At 46.6% G+C, this 21,248-nt stretch overlaps 1 protein-coding gene across 1 annotated transcript; it reads left to right on the forward strand.

The window, feature by feature from the left end:
• The first annotated feature begins 6,867 nt into the window (after window positions 1-6,867).
• Window positions 6,868-20,245, forward strand: LOC143181007 (uncharacterized). The gene is made up of 7 exons (XM_076381129.1): window positions 6,868-7,038; window positions 10,707-10,849; window positions 11,248-11,465; window positions 11,787-12,013; window positions 12,166-12,492; window positions 12,584-18,212; window positions 18,279-20,245. Exons 1-7 carry the CDS (start codon window positions 7,009-7,011, stop codon window positions 20,108-20,110), a joined length of 8,406 nt encoding a protein of 2,801 aa, XP_076237244.1. The 5' UTR covers window positions 6,868-7,008; the 3' UTR covers window positions 20,111-20,245.
• The last annotated feature ends 1,003 nt before the right edge of the window (window positions 20,246-21,248 follow it).

Genomic DNA, 21,248 nt, shown 5'->3' on the forward strand with positions numbered 1-21,248 from the left:
TAAAAACGCACTAATCCGTAGAATTCCTTCCCTTATAGTTACTCCCCCGCCTCGGCGATGGAGGAATTTTACGACAGGGCGAACGTTTAATTCCGAGGTGTCTGCACGCTTCTGCACGAGGAAACCCAGTGCAAGGGTGCGCGAAGGCTGCCTCGGGTTCTCGAATAATGCGTTTAGCTTCTGAGCCTCGAAAGCTCATTACGGGACGTCGAAGATCGTCTAATCTTGGATAAACGACCAGAAGAAGGTACGCGTAGTACTTCAGGGTTAAGCGTAAACTTGGTTGGTAGGCTCTTTCGAGTTGTTACTAAGAAGCGTTTCAGCAGGAAATAGCTCCTGCTTGTCATATTAGCGAACGAGGCCGCAAAATAACACTACTCGTTGTTTACTATACACAGATTCTAACGTGTAGTTTTATTCATTTTACATACCTGGATCCAATAATATACTTTGGTTCTGGGTTCCAAACGTAGCTTTGGGAATGACACTGACGATGAGTTTGCTTCAATTTTATAAAAGAAAATACTTAAATAGTAAGTAGCAACTGTGTATAGATCACAACTTTGATGTCTCATATTTCTACTCTATCTCGGATTCCCACCTTCTCTATTCATTCCATGCTGTTTCCCTCCTTCATAGTAGATTTCATCATACTTTCTTGCAAGTGTCTTTGCGGTTGGCAGAGTTCACCGTACTGTCGCAGATACTCTTCGCTTTGATTTCAATCTGCATTAACTATGTTCTAGCGCTTTTGACTCGTTCTCGCTTCTCCAAGGGAACGTTTTTCCATGCTCGCGGGAGGTGAAGCGGCAAAAGCAGCTGGCGTGTTTCTCAATTTCTGCGAGGAACGAAAACCAGGGTTCCGCGGAGACGTTTCGGAGAGATTAAAGGCCTCGGAAACAGCATCGGTGTGTCCCATACGTGTATCGTGGCGCAGCGATTTTTGAACTCCATGAGAAATGGGTTAGCGTGGTCGCGAATGGGAGGAGGATCGTTTTAGGGAAGAAAGTGGTCGGCCGCAAAGCGAGGGCCGGAGCGACTTTCTCGCTTTGTGCGCTGCTATCGCGCATTACTCTGACCACGCGCAAAAGCACTAGACGCGCGCGTTATCGTCCCTATCGCATCTTTTTGTGTCGCGTGAGGCACGCGAAAACTCGACAGCCCGACTGGCCAACATCTCGAGACCTGGATCTTCTTGCGATCCCCTAATTCCTTAAAGCTCTCGTCTCGCGATTCTGCATACTACAGACCAGTTACAGATCGGATGACTTTTTTAGTATTTAACATGTTTGCGTAAGTTGGGCAAGTGTCCATCACAGCTTATGTCATTTAAGGGATTACCTTACTGTGGTGTCCTCAAAAACAGTGGGAACTTTGGAAATCCATTTTGAAGATGTAGATTAATAGATACCAAAAAGATGAATAAAGTCGCATTTGTAGTCCTTCCAGTATTAATTCCCAAAGTTCCCACTACTTCTGAGGTCGTCACAGTACGCTAACCATTTTTGGAGTAAGCAAATAGTTTGCTAGGTTTTGCTCAAGGTGTCAGCTGCTAGATACTTTACCCTGTTGTAAGTGGTACTGAACGTGTTGATACCTTGTCATGGAATTGCGTACCTGGAATTGTATTAGCTGATACTGCGAAATAGTCACGAGCGTTGCTGCAAGAGTTTGATAGTTTTTGCTTTGGGATTAACAGAGAAAAAAATTAATCGAATCCGACGACCCCTCCGCTATGACCTCCTTTCGTGTAAGGTGAACTCGTACGAAGGCTCATTTCCTTTTTCCGTCGCGAGGAAGTAGGAACGAGTGACGGGTCTCGCCAGCACGGTCACCGATGAAAAATACGAGAGAGGCCGGCGCTTAATGAAAACTAAGGTATTCGCATGGCTGATCCTGCGTCGATGCATCAGCTGTTATGTGGCAACAGGTGGTCCTTTGTCGAAATGGAGAAAAAAGGTATAGTTTTTTAACGACTTTCCACAGGGCTCGAGAACGAAGCCCGTGAAATTTAGAATCCTTTTTTCCCTCGCAATTATTCTTCGCGTTTCGATTTTCCGTCATCTCTCCTTGCCCTTCGTCCCCCTGTTTCCCCTTTTTTCCTCTCTCCTGGTTAGAAACAATGATCGAATTTAATCAGGCAAGTACGCTCGCAATTTTCCCGAACTTTTTTTTCCAAATTTCCTTCCCTTCCATGTTTAGTTTCACTCGCATTCAAAAGTCTGCCAGACACGTTCCAATTAACTAAACTTCGAATATTCACAATTTCTATTATGTATTTAAAATTGTGTATATAGGTCGCATTAACGATAAGAGTACAGTAGAATATTGATAAAGACTTAAACAGTAAAATAATAGTAGCTCTATGGAGAAAAAGCTAGCTGCCACAAGTATAGATCCGATGTAGAGTTATCCTTATAGTCTGCCACAGTAAGTCTTCAAGAGCCTCTTCGACTCACTTAACAATGGCTCAAGACGCAGCAATTCCTTGCTCGAATCCTCGGTCCACCCTAGGCGAACGTAACGCTGACGACTCCAATGTAACGTTGCCAAGCAATGGCGCTGTTTTATGCGAGCAACGTGTGCCATCGGCCCCAACCATGCTGCGGAAATCTATCTATTTGCGTGCTCGGTCACGCGAGAATTTGCGCGCGATACAAAATGCAGCGCAGCCCGCTCGCTGGCTCGCTAGAACGATACCGAGCGAATCCACGCTAGACTGCAGCGGAAACGACAGGAAAGTTGCGCTCCTCTCTGAAACGAATCGTCCAGAAACAGTTCCATCGAGGGTCGGGTAGTCGTCTATTAATCGACGGGGAAAAATTTACCATGCAAACGGTAAGACTCGTCTCCTTTCTTCCATCTCCTCTTTGCTCCCCCGTCCTTCGAGGAAAATTAATTCCACCAGTAGGAATAGTGGGCGAGCGGAATTTATCGCTCGCTCGGAAGTGGAATAATTTAAATGAGCCGTCGACGATATCGGGAATGAAAATTAAAGAGCCGGTCGGTTGACGAGTTGGAACCGCTTCCACCACGTACTTGGTGGAATGGTCGCTCGACATTAGCTTACTCTTCGATCCTGAGAACCGTAGCGGAAATTCGATTCTGCTTATTTATCAGGTGTATCGAATTTTCCCTTGGCCAGCACGGCTATGAAAACGAACGCGAAAGTTCCTCGCGAACTATGCGACTTCAGGGCCGCCTCTTGTTTCGCGGTGGAATTCCATAGGCTGCCCAGTCGGTGGAGCATCTTCGAAAATCGATGGACAGACGAGGGATTCCATTCAGAAGAAAATTATATATTAATGCTTCCTGTTTTCATTATAGGTAATCTTTACTTTGTATACGAAGGGCCTTTGGAAAAATATCTGTATGTGGTGAATAGAGAACATGACGCGAAAAGCAACGCACAGTGCGAGTGAAAGCTTGGTAGAACGGTAGACGAGGTAGAATGGTGTAATCGATAGATAACTCGGTAGTCTGGCCCGGGCTCTAGTTTCGTCGGGAGACGTTGAAGGGAGAATAATTGCTACTCGTCACGAACCGGCGCGCTTTCCTCCGAGAGAGACGGCAGCCAGGATTAATCTTATGCAAAACATCGGGAAAAGAGACCGACGCCGTGCGGCGTCTACGTCCCCCGCATCCCTTTTTATCCTGCGGATTTGTCAAACTTTATCTCGCTGGCGTGATAATTGAATCCTTTTTGCTGTTCTCGCCGAAAAATCTTCCAAAAGGGTTGCCTGGTAGCACATTTTGTTTCGCCTTGGAAGCGTATGAAAGGCAGCGGCTGATTTTTACAGTACTGCTATTTTTTGGAACACTGTACGACTCGATGAAAGTTTTTCATCGAAAAACGCTCCCAAAGCTTCCCCTGTTGAAAGATTCATCAGATCTAACCAACTCATATACCAAAAGGATCTCTGACGGAATTGGGAAAATAAAATGAGAGGCGAATGAATATTCGTTTGCTTTACGATCGGAGTGTACAGCAGGGCCCTTTTTCTGAGTGTCAAGAAAGAAATAAATGGTCGAAAGCTGAAAGACAAAGTTGACAAGAGAGTAAAAAATTGAAGGGAAGCTCTTATCCTCTGGTCGACCAAAAATTCGTTCCTGAATCGAGCTCGAGTTTCTTGCCCATCGAGATAAATGGATTCATGTGCGAGTTCTCGAGTAAATGAGCGATATTTTCACCCACGACTGTCGCAGCGAAATTTTCCTCTCTATTTTTCTTCGACGATTACATGAACTCTGTAGCATCGCACTCGAGGTAATGTTTTTTTTTTTTCCCACTCTGGGGAACGAAATGCTCGACGGCAGCAGCTAGTGGAAGGATGCTGCGAAGGAAAGAAGGAGGCTGACAGCGGAACCTGTTATTCTTCTGGAACAAAGGAACGACGTTCTAGGGCGAGAGGATCGATCTGGTTCGGGATAGTATCGAGATTCGTGCTTGATAGACGTCCTCTTCTGTTCGTCGGACGGATGAAACAAAATGTATCGCGTGGACGACGCGCTTCCGGTGTAGCGTTCCACTGTGCTCCAAGGAAAACAGATTGGAACGACGCTACTTATCTCAAATACGTGATCCTGCCTCGTATTTATTGTCGCTGGGTTTCTACCACTATTATACGACTTGTATACTCGATGCATTCGAGAAGCAAGAAAGACCATGGTTCTCTGTTGATTTATCTGTGAAAAGAATCCACTTTTCTCATCCATATTAGTTTTAGAAATGCATTCTGCATGGTACGTGCATGTATAAAAATTGTTAAAATACTATGCACCATACGTTGCCCTACTTATCAGTGGTAGAAAAAAATAAAAAAGATGGTAAAAGCAGTTTTCCAGGTGGCTCAAATCTTGCTGCGAAATTCACAATAGTTTGAAGAACGAAATTCAGGAATTATTTCCCTCTACAAACTGTTATCCTGCTCTTGGACTTGTTCCCTTCTCAAAACTACCGATCCAGTTATGGAATCTTCTAACAGGAATACCTAATAATAGATCATCGTTACTGCGTTCCAAGATTCAGGGGGTGTATCGTGCTATCATAGCTAGTAGAATTTTTCTTTTAAGTCGCAATTCAGTAGGTTATATTCGATCGAAAGATAGCGTGAGCGACGCATAAGAGGCGGTGTATAACGACGTTTATCGTGGCTGCGTCACGTACGCTTTCTGTCCTGGTTCGAATTACCATCGCGACTCCGTTGTGTCGTCAAGATACGTCGATAGAATTTTCTCCATGTACCGTCGATGCATTTGCAATCAGGGTCGACGTAGAAATTCGGTGGAAGAGAATCGCGAGAACAAAAGCAGCCAATGAATCGCATAGGAGCGGAACGGGGAAAAACAGTTGCTGACAGAATGGGAAGCAATTAGAAAAGTCCTTGAATAAATCGAAGCTTTTGAAGCTCGGTGTCCCACGCGCGGTAGCAAATCCTTGTCGCGAACAAAGAAAAAAAAGTAGAGAGAGCAGGAGGAATGGTGGGAGGTCCCGGGCAATCGGACAGGGCCTGGCATCGAAAGCCAACAATCAGAAAGAAGCGCGGCTCTCGCCGCGTTTAATCCTCTTTAGATTCGCTAGCTGCTGGGGCTATCGGCGCTCACGTTGTTCCTCTAATTGGCTGTCAGTTCAGCCGGAAAAGAATTTTTAAAGCTCGAAGCCCACAGAATTTCGCGAACATAATCCCCGCGCCACGGCGACTGGATATTCGGCTTGATCCATTTTTATGAGTTTCAGAAGGAATAAACGCCTGGTGACGCTTTACGCCCGAAGCTCTCCACCGTATCGTCTGACGATTTAAGCATAATCCTATAGCGTTTATGATCACAGACACAGATATAGTGAAAGTATCTTATGCACCATTAGAAATGCGAGAAATGTCTTAGGTCACCTACATAAATATAGGTGAAAAATCTGTCCAGTTTTGGAGCCAGCCGATGTATTGATATTCGTCTCAATACTATGATAGAAGAGATAAGGCTACAATGATTTCATTGAAGCTTTAGAGTGCACAATAGAAAGTCGATATCTTACATCGGCCACAGACACACGTGAGCTTCATCTGTTGCATTCCACCGAGGAACTACAGCTGAAGGTGTGTCTAGAGCCTATGTCCATTGAGCGACAAGTAGCGAAACATTTGTCCTGCGACTTTTTCAGCAGCGTAACGCCTGGACACTCAACCCTGTTTCCCTGCCACGATTAAAGTTCCACTACACAGTTTACTCTCGACCCCGCAAGTTAAACGATTTCCCGATTTATCCATCCGTAAACGTTTGTCGTTCGCGGGTGACGCACGCTAGCCTCGGATCGCGTGGCGATCGAAACGGTCAAGAGAGAGTTCGAGGCAGGCAAACTAGGTGAACGACAGGCATCTTTCTCTAGGACGAATAGAAATGATTCGATCGTTGTTATTTTGCATTGCAGATGGTAGCGGTGCAGCAGGCGCTGGCGTTGAGTTGGTAGTGCCGTGTGTCCCGGTTGTGGAGACCACCCGTCGAGTCAGCCTGGAGGAGAGAAGAGGAACGGAGGTCGGCGGAGCTAAAGCGGAAGGAAGAGGCGAGAAGAAGACTAGACGGAGAAAGAGAAAGGGGAAAGATCGGGTCGGCGGGCAGGAACGGGGAAAAAGGGGGAAGAGGCTGAAGGAGAGAGGAGGGAGGCTGGTCTCGTAGGAGGGCATCGTTCAGAGATCTTCCGGTAATTCAGGATCAGGAACCTTGGGGCTGCGAAGGTCGCTGATGTCTGCTACGAGCCCTGCCCTTACCCCTGCCACCTCACCGTCACCGTCACTCTCACCATCGTCGTCGGCCGAACGCATCGGAGGAACGAGGACACCTTTGCTGGCGTCGACGACCGGAAAGCTTGCGTCGCCCCTCGTTACCCTAAGCCTCGGTCCAACGAGAAGGAACAGACTGTATCAGTCTCCTCGACGAGCATCACGCGTTCTATCGCCTGGAACCTCACTACCACTGCTGCTGTACCGCCGATCAGCTCGACCACCCCTCTGAATGTCTTCGCACATCCAAAAGTCGTGCGTGGTGAGGACACAGGTTCACTTCCTTCCCCTTTTATTTTATATTTTTTTTACACCTCCTCTGTTTTTCTCAACGTTACGCTGCTCGAGCCACTTGCTCGAGAAATGAGAACGTTTCTGTATTGTTAGTCGACGCACCCAACTGCAGCCTCGTCCTTCGCTGCTTTCGAACCAATTATCACGGCTGTTTTAGCCAAGATCAATCGCAACCTTCGTCCCCCGAGAACAACACCTGCAAATGACGCGCGTTCCAACTGGAACAGACACGAACTCTGCTCGCCAACCTTCCACTCGAATAATGTTGTCTACTAACTATACTGGAGTTGACTAGTTTCGGCCAATCGCAGTTGTTTCGCTAAGTGCGATGGGGGGGAAAAATCACCTCTGCTTTTCGTGCTGCGTAGAATTGCGTAGAATTGTGTTAGAGGACATACCCCAAATTTCACATTTTCCGAGGTGTGGGCTGAGGAAACCCTCTTTTTAGTATCCTAGGGTTAAAACTTTTGCTTATTTTACTATCCTCCATTTTCCATTGCTGTGTTCTAGCGAATACGGTACAATTAACAGGCAGCAACGTTTGTAAGAGTAAACGAGAACTAAAAATTGAACGCGAATAGCCTATTCGTGTTTCTTCGACCGTTCTAACGCGCATTACGAGCTTTTGATGCGTGTTTGCGCGGCGTATGGAACTGGATTGCGTGTCATAATACATATGGATTCACGGGAAGCGGTCCGTTCGCGGAGCTGAATATTCATATCGAAATCAATCTGTATTTTTGTTTACGACCTCTTGCAACATATACACCTTACAGGGTTCGAGTGTTACATAGCTGCAGTGATGCCCATTTTAGTCTCTTCCTCAACTCAAGTCACTTAAGTTTATCGCGAACTTGAACAAAGTTGACCAAAAAATTATTACCTTTCCTTTTTTTCTATTAAATAGTTGGGTAAGTTAGTCTAAGACAAGAAAGGTAGAAATAAGAGGTAAAGAGTAACTCAGCTAGTCACTTGAAGGAGTAAAGCTCATTACGAGACACTGTTTCCAAGAATTGAAGGAGATAGCAATGGACACTGAAATGGCAGGCATCATCGATCGTAATACGTGGTGGGTTCGTGAGCAATGTTTACTGATTAGAAATGACTAGGAGCCGCTGACTTCTGAAAGGAGATCGTGCACGATGTTGGCCAGACTCCAAGTTGGTTCGAGGCACGTGGGGTACATCGATACGGTGGCTCGCACGCGATCGATGTCACGTGCAGCCCATGGATCGGAACCGCTTTGATAGAGCTCGATCGCGAGTTCGAGATTCCCCCGAGCAAAAAGGCTGAGGAAACAAGAAGGAAGAGAAGGACGAGGAAAGGTTGCGTTCCGCCGCGGCGCACAGTGCATTTAATATCGATTCAATATCGCGCGGAAAATGAACAGAATTTCGCGAAAGGTTGCTGACGCGCGTCGCTGGATCGCATTATTGAAACGTTGGAATTTAAGAGTTTGTATCGGAAATCCTTCACGCGCGTCCCATCGAATTTTGCTGTTTGCAAAGCCGCGCGCATTTTCCCTGCCCGTTGTTCTTTCCTCAGGGAAAAAGAAAATTGGAAAAGTGTAACGAGGGAAGGAGAACTGCCCTCCGGAAATCGTTTCTTTCCTCTATTGAGTCACGAAGTCGTTAAATCCTTGAAGATGCGGTACAGTGGCTCGAAACGAGTTTCAATTTCACTGGAAAAGAAAAATAAACAAATAAAAAATAAAGGGAGGAACATAAGGAAAGATGAGGCTGACTCGCGTGATCTCGCGAAAGGGATTGATTTTCCAGTTCCACCGAAAACACGCACCTAGCTGAAAATTTTGTTACTCAAAGGGAGGATGTAAAATAAAGGAAAAGGTGGCGTGATATGGACGCGAAAGAATAAAGAAGGAAACGGCGAAAAGGGGAGGCGCGATGGTGGTGGTAAAGGTTTGTGCACGGAGGGGCTGGTGAACGAGGCACTGAAGTTGCAAATGGGGAAAGTTAGGCGAAAGTAAGATCGGCAGGGAGAGTTCCGTATAAGTAACTGATGGCCGAGCTTTACCGAAGCATGCCTTCTAAATTAACTCCTTCGCAATCGGGAAGTTTTTCATTCGGGCAACAGGCAATTTTTGCATCGACTTGGTTCGATCGTGGAAATTCTGTCGGCTGTTATTTCCGTCGATTCTTTTTAAATGCCACGTTTCTTTTTCTTTTTCCGTGACTCGACGAACTGATCGATTCTGCAAAGAAGCAAAAACGTCTCGAGCCAAGGTCGCTTTAAATACTCACGGTGTTTTAACGTAGCAGATTTAAGTACTCGCTTCAATGGCCGACCAGTTGACCCTTTGTTTTCATCGGGCTAATTTTCGCCATTACTCGCCTCTTTTCATTCTTTTACTTATTTTCATTAGCTTTTCTCGGCGCCTTAAAAAAGCCTGGAGACGTGAAAAGCACACTTAAGCGCGATAAAGTAGATACCCACGGAAATCTTGGCTGCCTTATTAGTCGTTTCGCAGACGAGACGATTTTTTTCCTCTATTTTCTTTTTTCTTTTTCAAACCTGATTACTCATTCTCTCTATTGGTTATTCTCTGCGGTTGCCCGTTTTTATAGAGACGCTATACACGCGAGGAGACGATTAACGTCTCAAAAAAACAAATCTCACGTATTACTTCACGCGAGAGCTCTTTTTCGATACCGCTAGATCATTTTCCTTTTATTCTTAGATATCATGCTCGTGTGATTTCTTTTATAAATCATACGTTTTCGGTTTAGATAAAGATACCGATTCAATTCTCCGTAATGTCGAGTTATTTCCACGTCGAGCTCGACATTTATTGCACGCTCAAATCATCCGTTTGACCTATATACGAAAATCTCGGGACGCGTGCTATTTCCCGGATTTGATAACGAACAGATTGAATTTGATAAATGAAACTGCAGCTATTCAACGTTTTTTCCTTCGTTCCTCCCTCGAATACCACCAGTCTCATTTTAATCTTTTCAATTTTGACTGGCTCCCGTTATGTTTAGAGACCAATCTACAAATTGCGCCATCCCGATGAAAAATCACGCCTGGGAAAATTTGATTGGCTGTAGTTAATCTACGTGTAACGAGAACCAACTTAGCCAGGGTTAATTAATTGTCGAACTCCGGTGAAACTTCGTCATTAAGTATTTTACCGGTCAGTCGGAACTAGCGTTAGCTACCGGAAGTAGTTCTCCTTTTCTACTTGGATATTACGATCCAGCTTTATCGGGCCACTTTTCCGAAGTTTTCTCGGCGAAGATCTCCGCCGGTTGTCCCTGGAAACGATTTCCGCGTCCTGTCTTGTTGTCGACCCCCTTCTGGCAAATTCCCATCGGCTCTCTCATCGTGGACAGCAAACGGTTCGATGATTTCACGAGTCTCCGCGTCAGTGTCGCGCGTCCAGTTTAGAGAAACGAACGTCATTTTATCGGTTGTTTATCGGACGAAACGGGAGGCGTGCAAACGATGCAATTGGCGAGAATAGCTGAAACGAGCGAGCCGCTCAGTCTCGAAAGGCGACGTTTCAAAGGGTTAATTTAAATCATTTTACCCCCTGTCATTCCGAGGAGTCTTTGAACGCGTGACGTTTTTATTTGTATTTAATCGACTGCTCACCGATTTACCGGATTGCAGGGGCTTGAAGCGACATTGAGTGACAGCAAAAAGAAGTACGGCGACAAGGTGAATGCACTTCTGTCCGCCTGGGAGCATGTCACCAATTTCATTCCTGGGGCAACGCCAGAGGCCACCCAGTCTCTCATAGAATGGGCTCACAAGTGAGTATTCGCGTCGATCGTTCCTCCCGTATGATCGAACCATCGCAATTATCCTCCGCAATTCCTCCTCCCGTTTCCTCTTGTTATTCTTTGGCTCTGGAGTAACGATGTCGCGGCCCATTCGTTTCGCCGTTTCTTCACCGCGAGAAGAAGAGAATACCGCGATGAATGGGTCGCACTGTCTCTGAGGCGTCGCTAAACGAATCTTCTACAGCGCCGAAGAGAAGAATGAGAGACGAAAGAAGGACCGAGCCATTGTTTTTTAAACGAATCCTTTCATGCTTCTCGAGTGCGAGCTGTGCTCGATGAAATGAACGTTTAGTCCTTCGTTACTCTCACCCATCCCAATTTTATTCCTTGTAGTTCGGGGTTTAATGGTACTGTTGGATTTGTCGTAGACACACATTGAAACTGGTACTGCGCGGGGAGTGGCCGAAGTTGTCACCCGCGACAAAGACGCACCTCAGCGTTACCTTACAGAGGTGCGCGTCTCACCTGGTGCAACATCCCGCTGCACCCAGGTGCACTGCCCTGATATCTCTGGTGCACAATCCATGGACTCATCCCGCTCTCGACAGTATACTTAACGGCCAACCTGAATCCGAACATGAAGAGGGTAGGCTATTTATACTCACCACTGTCTCCTGCTTGTAGACTGCGTGGACGTGAAGAATGTCCCAAAATGATGAGATTAACTTTATGATCTTACTATATAGGATGATCGACAACAGGAGTTCAAGTACCTTTTCTCTTGATACTCTTAATATAGCTTGTGAAGACCACAGTAAAATGTAGGAAATGTGATTGATCGAGTCCACCCCCCGTGGCCTTCACATGGAATTACCCTATAAAATTGTTCACACCTTTGTGGGACACCCAGTACATTAATTTGTACTTAGTAATCAGTTTCTAACGACGGGCCATTTGACTTGCATAGAATTCTGCTGTTCGGAGAAAGGAGAACTGCTGACAATGAGGCTGAAAATACTTTGCGAGGACCGCTGCGAGGACATAGCGGTAAACCTCGCGGCCGCCTGCGTACGTTCTCTCCGTCGGAGCGATCGGTTGCGCTCGCTCTCGGATTCTCATCACGTTCATTACATGATCGACGTCTATATTGTCCTCTTGTATAAATTGAAACGCACGCAAGATATATTCGCTCAAGTGAGTACTCCGGAGACGAGAGAGAATTTCTCGCCTCTCATGTCTGTCTCCAAGCCTCGGCTTCTTACTATAAGTCCTGCTTTTTGGCTTTGCCTTTCTGCACGCACAGGAGAATAGGGACTAAAAGAAGCGGGATCTCTTCTATTTTTTAGTTAAAATTAATGGACCTCAGCGATGGATTGGAGTTGGTCCAACGACTCAGCGGAGAAAGGCCGACGAAATATGGAACTGCGCGTGTTTGGAGGAATTCGATAAAGGCCGCCGAATTGGTCGCACAGTATCTCGTTACCGCCGGCATGGTCCGCCCTGTGCCGGAGACGGGGGCAAACATTCTGGAGCAGATCCTCAGTTCTTGGGCATTGTTACACTCGAAATTGAAAGACGTCGCCCCCACTTTGCCGGGGATGATTAGGAAATTGATCGAACCAGCGGAGAGCGCTCAACACATTTATATCTTTTGCGCGGTACTCGTGAAACATGTGAGTATTCTTCTTATTCTTATTTAAATAAATCATCGATATAGTAGAAGTTTTCGTTTCATTGATTTTTATATTTGCAATATCATTGCAGTTTGGCGACAGCATAAAGCCTCTGGTAATCGAATTGTACATCAGAGCGTTGACAACGGATATGAACGAGCTGGAGAGTCAAAAGGCAAAGTCTGACAAGGAGAAGGCTCGCGAAACCTCGAAGCGTTTGAGTTTGCAATTTTTGAAACTGGCTGACGTGGTGGGCAGCAATATCGGTATCGCTCGAGAATGCGTTTTAACTGCATTCTCTCTCCATCCTACGAGGGCTTGTTACGATAGGATCAAAGAGATTGCTGTGGCGTGTGGAAAGTCGAAAGAGGATAGTACAGTGTTTGCTGAAAATGCTGTCGTGAACGACAAACTCAAACACGTCTTGGAGAATCATTCGAATGCGGGGTTGATGAAGAAAGACAGCAATACTGGGAAGAAGAGCGAGGGGACGAACGATGGAAATGAGGAGTCGTCCTCATTACTTCCAGCACCGTCGTTGCCTGGCTCGACGCCTACTCCGTCAACGCCAACGGCGACGAAGAAGAATATCGACTTCCAGAACGGTCAAGTAAGCAAGAGTTTCGAGCGTACAGATCAATTGCTGAAAAGTTTGCTAAGTACGCCGAGAAAAGGAGAGTCTGCGTCTGGCGACAGGTGTCTTCTACACGCGAAGAGGGATCCACTATCGAATGGACCGCTTGGAGAATTGTGTTTCAATTGCGGTGAATTCACTGGGAACGATATTTCGAAAGGCAAACCTGCTGAGAACAATAAGACAGCATCCAGGAACGTAGAGAGAACACTTGACGCTTTAATCTTGATCAAAGGAGATGCTGTTACGGGTTCAGCAAATTATGACGAAAAATCTGTCCCGAATCAGGTCCTAGATGGAGAGAAGCTCGGTTTGTCGCCGCAACTTTGCGACGATTTATCTGTAGTTTTGAGCAGTCCTCGCTATCACATGCTGAGCTGGGTTTTAGACTGGAAAGAGTTGAATAGTTTGTGCGAGAGATACTTGGAGAATGCCGAAGAGATGAGAAATACGAACAAAGAGCTCAAGTACCTCAATATCGACTATTCGCAGTTCAAGGATTGGCCCTCGGAGGACGACACGAAGGACATTTTCTTCGGTATCGAGAAAGGATACGAGCAGTGGGTCGATTTGCCTTCAGACAATTCGGAGCAATTTGGTAGCTTTCAACCTGCTGGAGGATATAAAAGATCCTCCGCTAGAAGGAGCTTAGATGACACCACTACAGACTCGGATAGCGGGAGCATATTGCGTATAAGAAGAACTGGACGACAGAGGAAAATTCACAGACTGGAATCCTCGGAAAGCGACTACGACAGTACGGAACGTAAACCAAAACACTTTAGGAATAGAGTTAGCTCAGTCTCTGATAGTGACAGCAATACACAAGATAGTCAGACAGACAGCCTCGGTAGCGATGGCTGTCGATTGGAAACGAAGAAGAAGCCAAGTAAAGCTTCCAACAAGGAGTCGAACAAGAAACGTCCCAAGTCGTCGAAGTTGACCGTCGAGTCAGTCTCTCATTTTCATATGCTTGTCAACGAGAACGTTCGACGTACGAACGCAAACGAAGATGCTAGCGGTTCGGACGTGAGCAGCAACGATATCATCACTCTGTTCTCTGCCGATATGGACGAGAATAAACGGGAAACGATAAAGGGTTCAGCGTACACCGCAGCTGCTCCTTTAATAATCACTGAGAGAAGAAGTGACCCGGCAGTACTTAAATCCTTGAGAATGTTTAGACCCCAAAACACGAAAAAACCTACAAGAATTTCGCAGATATTACAGAAAAATTTGTTAAACAAAAGTAAGGACAATAATAATTTAGAAAATAATGCAAACAGCGTGACGAAATTTGCTCCTATGCTCAGCACATTAAATTTAAATCCAAAGATCGTGCTGACTAGAGCAGACGAGATCGATGGGAGATTGATCCGATCGAAGAAGCAGCAACGATTGAGCAGTGGCGATATTACCAGTGAACTAATAAATATTCAGAAAAATATGCCGTTTTCGCCTAATAAGAATGCGTTATCCACGTATCAAAAGCAAAAAGGTAACGGAGGAACAAACACAGCCAAGCCGGATTTAAAATCTGCCGATGGGCGAGACTTGAATTCGAAATCGAATCTAGGCAAGCGAAAGTTCGATATTCTCGCGAAGGCAGTCAGAGATTCGGACATCTTGGCGAAAAATGTACCAGGTCTGAACTCATTGGATATGATGGTACCGCCGAGAATGCAGCCTACTGTCAACGTTGTGCAGCTTTCGAGAAACATTCCACAAAGTCCAAATTCGGGTTCAGTTAACAGTGGCAACACTCCTCCTAGACCAAACAGAACTCCGAGTGTAGCTGGAACTATTCAACTACCTGGTACGCCCTCTTCAGGAGGACACGACAGTGGTGTTGGTATGAGTCCAGCAGGGCAGACTCCTCCTCCCAGATCTTCGACTCTCCCTGATGTAAGCGAAGAGGCGAATCAACCACCAGATAGCTCACCAACTTCCTCGATAACGACGAACGCTTCTAGCCAATTAGAAGCAGACTCGAGTCCAAGGCCCATGCCGATTCGTCGGAATCAGCAGAATCAGTCACCGAAAAAGTCTCCTTCCCCTTGCCACGCGGCCACAACAGCCACAACAACGACAACGACGACGACAACGACCACTAGCTCAGTTGTCGCTTCGACAGCCATCTCGTCCTCTGAGCAGTTGCAGATCGTTTGTAAACCAGATGGTACTTATCAGCTGGCCTCTGTGAACCCGAATGTCGTCTCTAATCAGAGAAACATTCTCAATTTACAAAATATGGACGATGGGAATGTTGGTGGGTTCTCGCGACAGAACCAACGTGCTGAGAACACGGTGAACGCGAATAGGAACGCATACGAGAGGCTAACAACAACTACAAAATTGATCGCGCATCAGGGACAAAACGCTGGCTTGCCTAAATTTCAGCAAGCATTCGGTAAGACAATATACACCCTCTCAACTGACACAGCTAGTGGCGTCGCGGGTGCGGCTTCAGAAAACCTTGTTCAAACAGCTTCACCGCAGAAGACGAATCTCTCGAAAGCGGTGCAAACTTCCGTGCCCAACGCGCAACAGACCAATCCATCGACAGGCATCAACGTACAGTCGATCACGAACATTCCAAACACGCTGCAACTGTCCACTGGCAGACAAATATTGAACATAGTTCAGAGCTCTGGAAATAACGCTAACGTAGCGTCCAGTCCGAATGCCAACCAGACATTAACGCAATTGGTACAGAGTGTACAAAACGCTTCCCCGGGTGTGATATACACGCACAAAATTCCTGTTACAATATCCTCTACTAACCCGAGCCAACTGAATATTATACCCACCATATCGCACGCGAACTCGATACCAACTGGAAGAACACCTGTGGTTAAACTGAACATCATTCGAGCCACCACACCATTGCGCCAACAAAACATTACAGGAGCTATTCAAGCCGTCTTAACAACCCCCAGATTGCAGCAGCAACAGCAGCAGCAACAGCAGCAGCAGCAGCCTCAACAGCAGCAACCTCCAGCAGTTAGAACGGACAGTTTAATCGGCTCTCCTATTGAAGTACCGAATCAAGTCAGTTCGACTACTCTAGAACAGCTGAGAGAGTTCGAAAGTGTCTTGGAACAAGTGAAGGAGAGGAGCACGATTCAGCCACAGTCTCATCAGATGATCTCCACGGCAGCTACCACTACCGTGCAGACGCAAACGAACACTCAACAAACGCAAGCTACCAAACAACAGCAACAACCACAACAGGTTTCCGTCAGTGCTCTAGCCCAACAACTATTAATGCCTACACAACAAGCCACTAACAGTGACTTTGCGAGTAATGGTAATACAGTAAATTTCCAGCAGGACGTTTTCTCTCAAAAAGTATCTTTGGCTTATGTGAATCAAAGCGCGGGAACCGCGACAGCTAAGACCCCCAATTCTACGCCAGTCGTCGTAGTAACAAGCTACTGTCAACCAGCTGCGTCCCCAGCTTTGAGCGTCACTTCGCAGAGTTCTTCCAGTCCATGTGTCACGCCAGCTCCCGCGCCTATACCTTCCGCTGGAAAGACACCTCCTACTCCACCATCCGCGAAAACTGTGAAAAAGTCTGCGCCCAAAACCGTGAAAACCAGCGCGACAAATACCTCGAAGGCTTCGCCAATACCGAAGCCCCAGCAGAAGCCACAGGAGGATGAACAAACTGCTCAAAGGATCTACGCTATTTTGGATGAGTATGCAGAGCAGCTGCGAAACTCCCCTGATCTGAATAACAAACCAGCTCCGAGGAGAAGATCAAACCCTCCAACGAATCCTAGTCAGTCTTCGAAGAGAAAGAAATCCAGTGCGAATAAAACTAAGCCTGTTGGTCAGCAGAACTCTGAACTAAGTCCGAGCACAGATGATCTCGGCAGGACTATGGGCAGCGAGGACTCCTCTAGTGGCGTGGTGCACGTGCAAGACAGTCCAGCGGGATTCTCTGCCCCAGAGGAACCAACGAGCAACGTTGGGAGCGTGACTGACGCGAACGCTGAAGTGCGAAACCTAACCAATGACTCGAACGACGGGGTAGAGCTGAACGTGAAGAGACGAAATCTGATCTTCGCAGAACCTGGATCCGGCCAACCACGGGCGGTGATTGTTCAAGAAGCTGTGCAGGCAGGTTCTGTGAGCGTCAGCGAAGCTCTAGCTTCAGTTACAGGCAAAATGGGCAGCACGGCTGTTTTGGTACCAGGCACTAACTACATCTTGCCTATGAACTTGATGAAGAGCGGTCAGCAGTTTACAATAGTGTCCAGCGGATCGAAACTCCTCGCCACTGTTCCAGCGACGGTTCGAACCACTGGGAACACCGGCGTTTCGAACACCTTGGTACTTCAGTCCTTTCTGAATCAAGCTGGAAAGATAATCTCGCAACCAGCGCAGGTGAAGCAAGTGAAAATACCAACGCTGCAGACTCTGTCGGGCAACCAGACTTTGACTACCGCGCAGAATGTTCAGAGCGCCTCGGTAGTGATCCCTCAAACTGGAACCACGACGCAATTCGCTAGTGAGACGTCAACAGAGAAGAGCAACATCATCGGTGACCTGACTATGACGAAATCTGAAACAGTTGCAGGAGCTGTCGCCGTCGAGCCCACGACGAACGCAATCGTGGTGAACAAGAGCAATTCGACGATCGGTTTGATTCAGCGGAACTTGAATGAGACTTCGGAGAATCAACAGATATGCGGTGTTATCACAAGCAATCCGAATTTGACCCTTCAAGGCGCGAGACTGTTCAATTCCTCTATACATAAGTTGTCCACACCGACGGGACTGAAGTCTGACAATGTAGTGTGTCTAGCACCCGCTACGATCGCTCACACCACTGAAAAGAAATCCCCACAGGAGAGTCAAATTCATAATGAGAAGCCTGTCTCTATTCAACCTGGAGCCACGATCGCTCTCGCGTTTGCTACCCAGTCGGATGTTTCTATGCTGAACGATACTCAGTCGCAGCAGCAACAACAGCAACAGCAGTCGCAGAAGGATACGAAAGAAGTATCCACGGAAATAATTCCCGGTGCCAAGATCATCTCTCCAAAAACAGTTAAAAGAAAAATCGACGACTCTATGGGTAAGCTGAATTTTACATATTGCTTGTATGGATAAATAGTATTTTTAATCATATTTTTCTTTGCAGACTCCATGTCAGCTATAACAGTAACAAACAAGCAATCGGGAGGAATCGACAGTGCGACGCAGTTTTTGGTGACCGGTGGACCGAGCAGTTCCGACAGTCAAGAGTCTCCAGTGCAGCAGTCTGCCGAAAATATCGATATGTCCTGTAAGGTCGGGAATGGCTTGCTGTACGGAAACGCGAGGCTGCAAGAGGCTTGGGAGCCGGAAGGCAAAGTGTCACCTGACACACCTTGGCGATACGTTCCTACATCGACGAACTCTTTGAACATAGAGCCCTTAAACTCGAGATATTCGGACAATTCGGAGAATGTGCAGAGCGTATTGCAAATAATTAATAAAGGCCAGGGTGTCGAGATGGCGAGTGGGCAGATTTACCAGACGAATACAAAGAAGTACTTCATGAACCACACGCTGGAACCGTTCCAACATTATACGAATAAAAGCAACGCGATGAAAACACCACTAAACCCTATTAGATTAGACCGAGACCTGTTGCAACAGAAAATGGAGAGAAAAGCCGCGGCGATAGAGCGTGAAATGAGGCTACAGAAAAGCTTGTCCGACGAGTGCGAGGATTTAGGCGTAGATGAGCCAAGCACCAGCGATTTGTTCCCTGAGGCGGACTTATTGTTCGACACGAATCACTCGCCATCGTTCGACCATTCATCTCAAGATGCATCCTGCAGTCAACCTCTTGGGATGAAGTCGTATAGCGGTTCCTATTTTCGTTCTTTAGATTTGTCAAGCGGTAGCAGGGACGCTAGTCCGGTGGCCGATTTCAAAACGAATGAACGTAGAAAAAACACGAGCCAGCGGACCAGATCCTCGAAGGACTCCTCGAAGAGGTCGAAGAGAGACAAGGTAGAGGAACTGCATTTAGAAAATCCAGCAAAGCACATGCGCTTTACTTTAGACAATTTGAGCCAGGATGAAGCGTCGAACAGCAACTCCGACATCTCGAGGCTCTCACCGACGAATCTCGGTTCGCTGGAGAACGATTCGCTGAAGGACAGTGGTCGAACGAAGCTCGCTTCCAGGAACGGCTCGAAGGAAGGCTCGCCATGCAGCGTATCCAGTATTCCATCTAACATGAAGCTAGACATAGACTTGGACTCGGAATCGCTACCTCCTACCATCAACGTGAACAACGCGTCGGCAGCCAGCTCGGGAGACGAGAGTCTAACTTTGCTAAGCGGAAACACCGCCGATGTGACTATACCCTCGCCACTCTCACCAATCGCTGGTCCGATGTTGTCCACGCACAAGTACACCTATACGAATAAGAAGCGCATAGCGAAGGTAACGAGAATGGACTATCTCTCGTGGGAGAGCCCGATGTCCGAGAGAACAAGATCGAGTAGCGACGATGAGGATTCTAGCATAAGCGAGTCGATCAGCAGTCAGCCAGAGGAGAACGTTCTGAGTAATGGTCTGGACGATAGTGTGCAGAGTCTCAAGTCCCTGTCAAACGAGCGGCGTTGCAATTATTTAAAAAAAAAGGATAAGCTGCAAGTGAACGCGAGAGTAGTGCTGAATCGAGCCGATCATCACAAGGGCAACTTGTCAAAGCGTATAAAGGCAAATGAATCGCTTCAGGATTCGGTGATGGTCTCCAGCGACAAAGCGTCCGAGCCTTCCGACGACGAAACTAGCAATATCGCGCTGGTCGAACCTGACTGTCGAGCCAGACGATCCAGCTTGCGCGGTCACGTGAAGAAGGGATGCGCCTGCTGCAATGGATCTCCGGAGAGACCGAAGAAAAAGTCTGTGAAGTCGGATCATTCGAAACTAAAGAAACGCTTATCGTCAAAGCAGGCCGGGAAGAAAAGGTAGTCCTAGCGTTCGAAGGCTCGCTGGAGCATCACGTATCCTATTGTAATGATATGCTCATTCCTGCGACGCGTGACGGAAGTCAGTCTGACGACAGAAGAACAGCTGGAAGAGGAGGAGTTTTCGGATTGTGGGACGTATCGTCGCCTTCGTTTCCGTGGACAAAGCTAGAGCCGACGAGGAGAGAGGAAGAACGAACTGGGGGGTTAGACGATGATCCATAGAACTAATAAGCTTCTTGTACATATGTAGTAGAGAACAGACATGCAAATTGTTGAAAACGGAGAAACTTTTTCTGATATCCCTCGATGTGTGCCTAGCATCTGTATAGGCAAGAAATGTTAACCGCAAGACAGATTCTCCGTGCATACGATTTATCACACCCGCACTTCGTTCTGCTAATAAGGGAGGGAGGACAAACGATTCATTAGCGGTTCTCGACGAGAATAGATCATCCGTTTACCACTAGATGTTATTATGATACCTAGCTGTAAGGTACAGATTATAATGAATGGCAGACTTAGATTAAATCGTTAAGAATATTAGAGACGCAATCTAGTCAAGAGATAAGGTTTGTGACGGGAAATAGGCGCGCTTGGGAGGGAGAGCAAGAGAGAAATTGAGAGAATGGGAAGAAGCAGAGAGAGTGTGAGAGAAGAGGGATGTAAAAGAGTAAGAGTGACGTGAAGTTAAAGAAGAAAGGAGTGAAAAATAGTATGAGTGAGAAGAAAGGAAAGAAGAGAAGAAAGCATGGTCGAACGAGGTAGAGAGATGAAACTAAATAACGTATCCGATTGTTAATAAGATCCCTCGCAAACTGAAGAGCCTGAATTTATAATTCTGTCTCTACCGTATCTATCATGATGATACTATTCCACGTTCTTACACGGTGTGGTCAGACTGAGTAGACGAATAGACTATAGATCTCGTTCGGTGAATAAAACGTAGTGAGACACGCATTGAACTTTTGCCTTTTTGCGTAAACGCTTCTTGATAAGCTTAGAACTTTAACTTTATAATCGGAACGATTCTTGTAAATTGTAGCATCGTACTTTGAATCGAAGGGGTAACAGGAGTTTCAGAAAAAGTGGACGCTCGATAGAAGCCGGTCAATGGCAAAGGAATAAAAAGGTATATCGAG

This window comes from Calliopsis andreniformis, chromosome 6 (genome assembly GCF_051401765.1).
Source record: "Calliopsis andreniformis isolate RMS-2024a chromosome 6, iyCalAndr_principal, whole genome shotgun sequence".
Lineage (NCBI taxonomy): Eukaryota > Metazoa > Arthropoda > Insecta > Hymenoptera > Andrenidae > Calliopsis > Calliopsis andreniformis.

Bases quoted from the DNA above. Each gene is read 5' to 3' on its own strand.
- LOC143181007 (XM_076381129.1), top strand. From the start codon at position 7,009: ATGTCTTCGCACATCCAAAAGTCGTGCGTG. The intron at 7,039-10,706 runs GTGAGGACACAG...ACCGGATTGCAG, and splicing joins ACATCCAAAAGTCGTGCGTG to GGGCTTGAAGCGACATTGAG. The intron at 12,493-12,583 runs GTGAGTATTCTT...ATATCATTGCAG, and splicing joins GCGCGGTACTCGTGAAACAT to TTTGGCGACAGCATAAAGCC.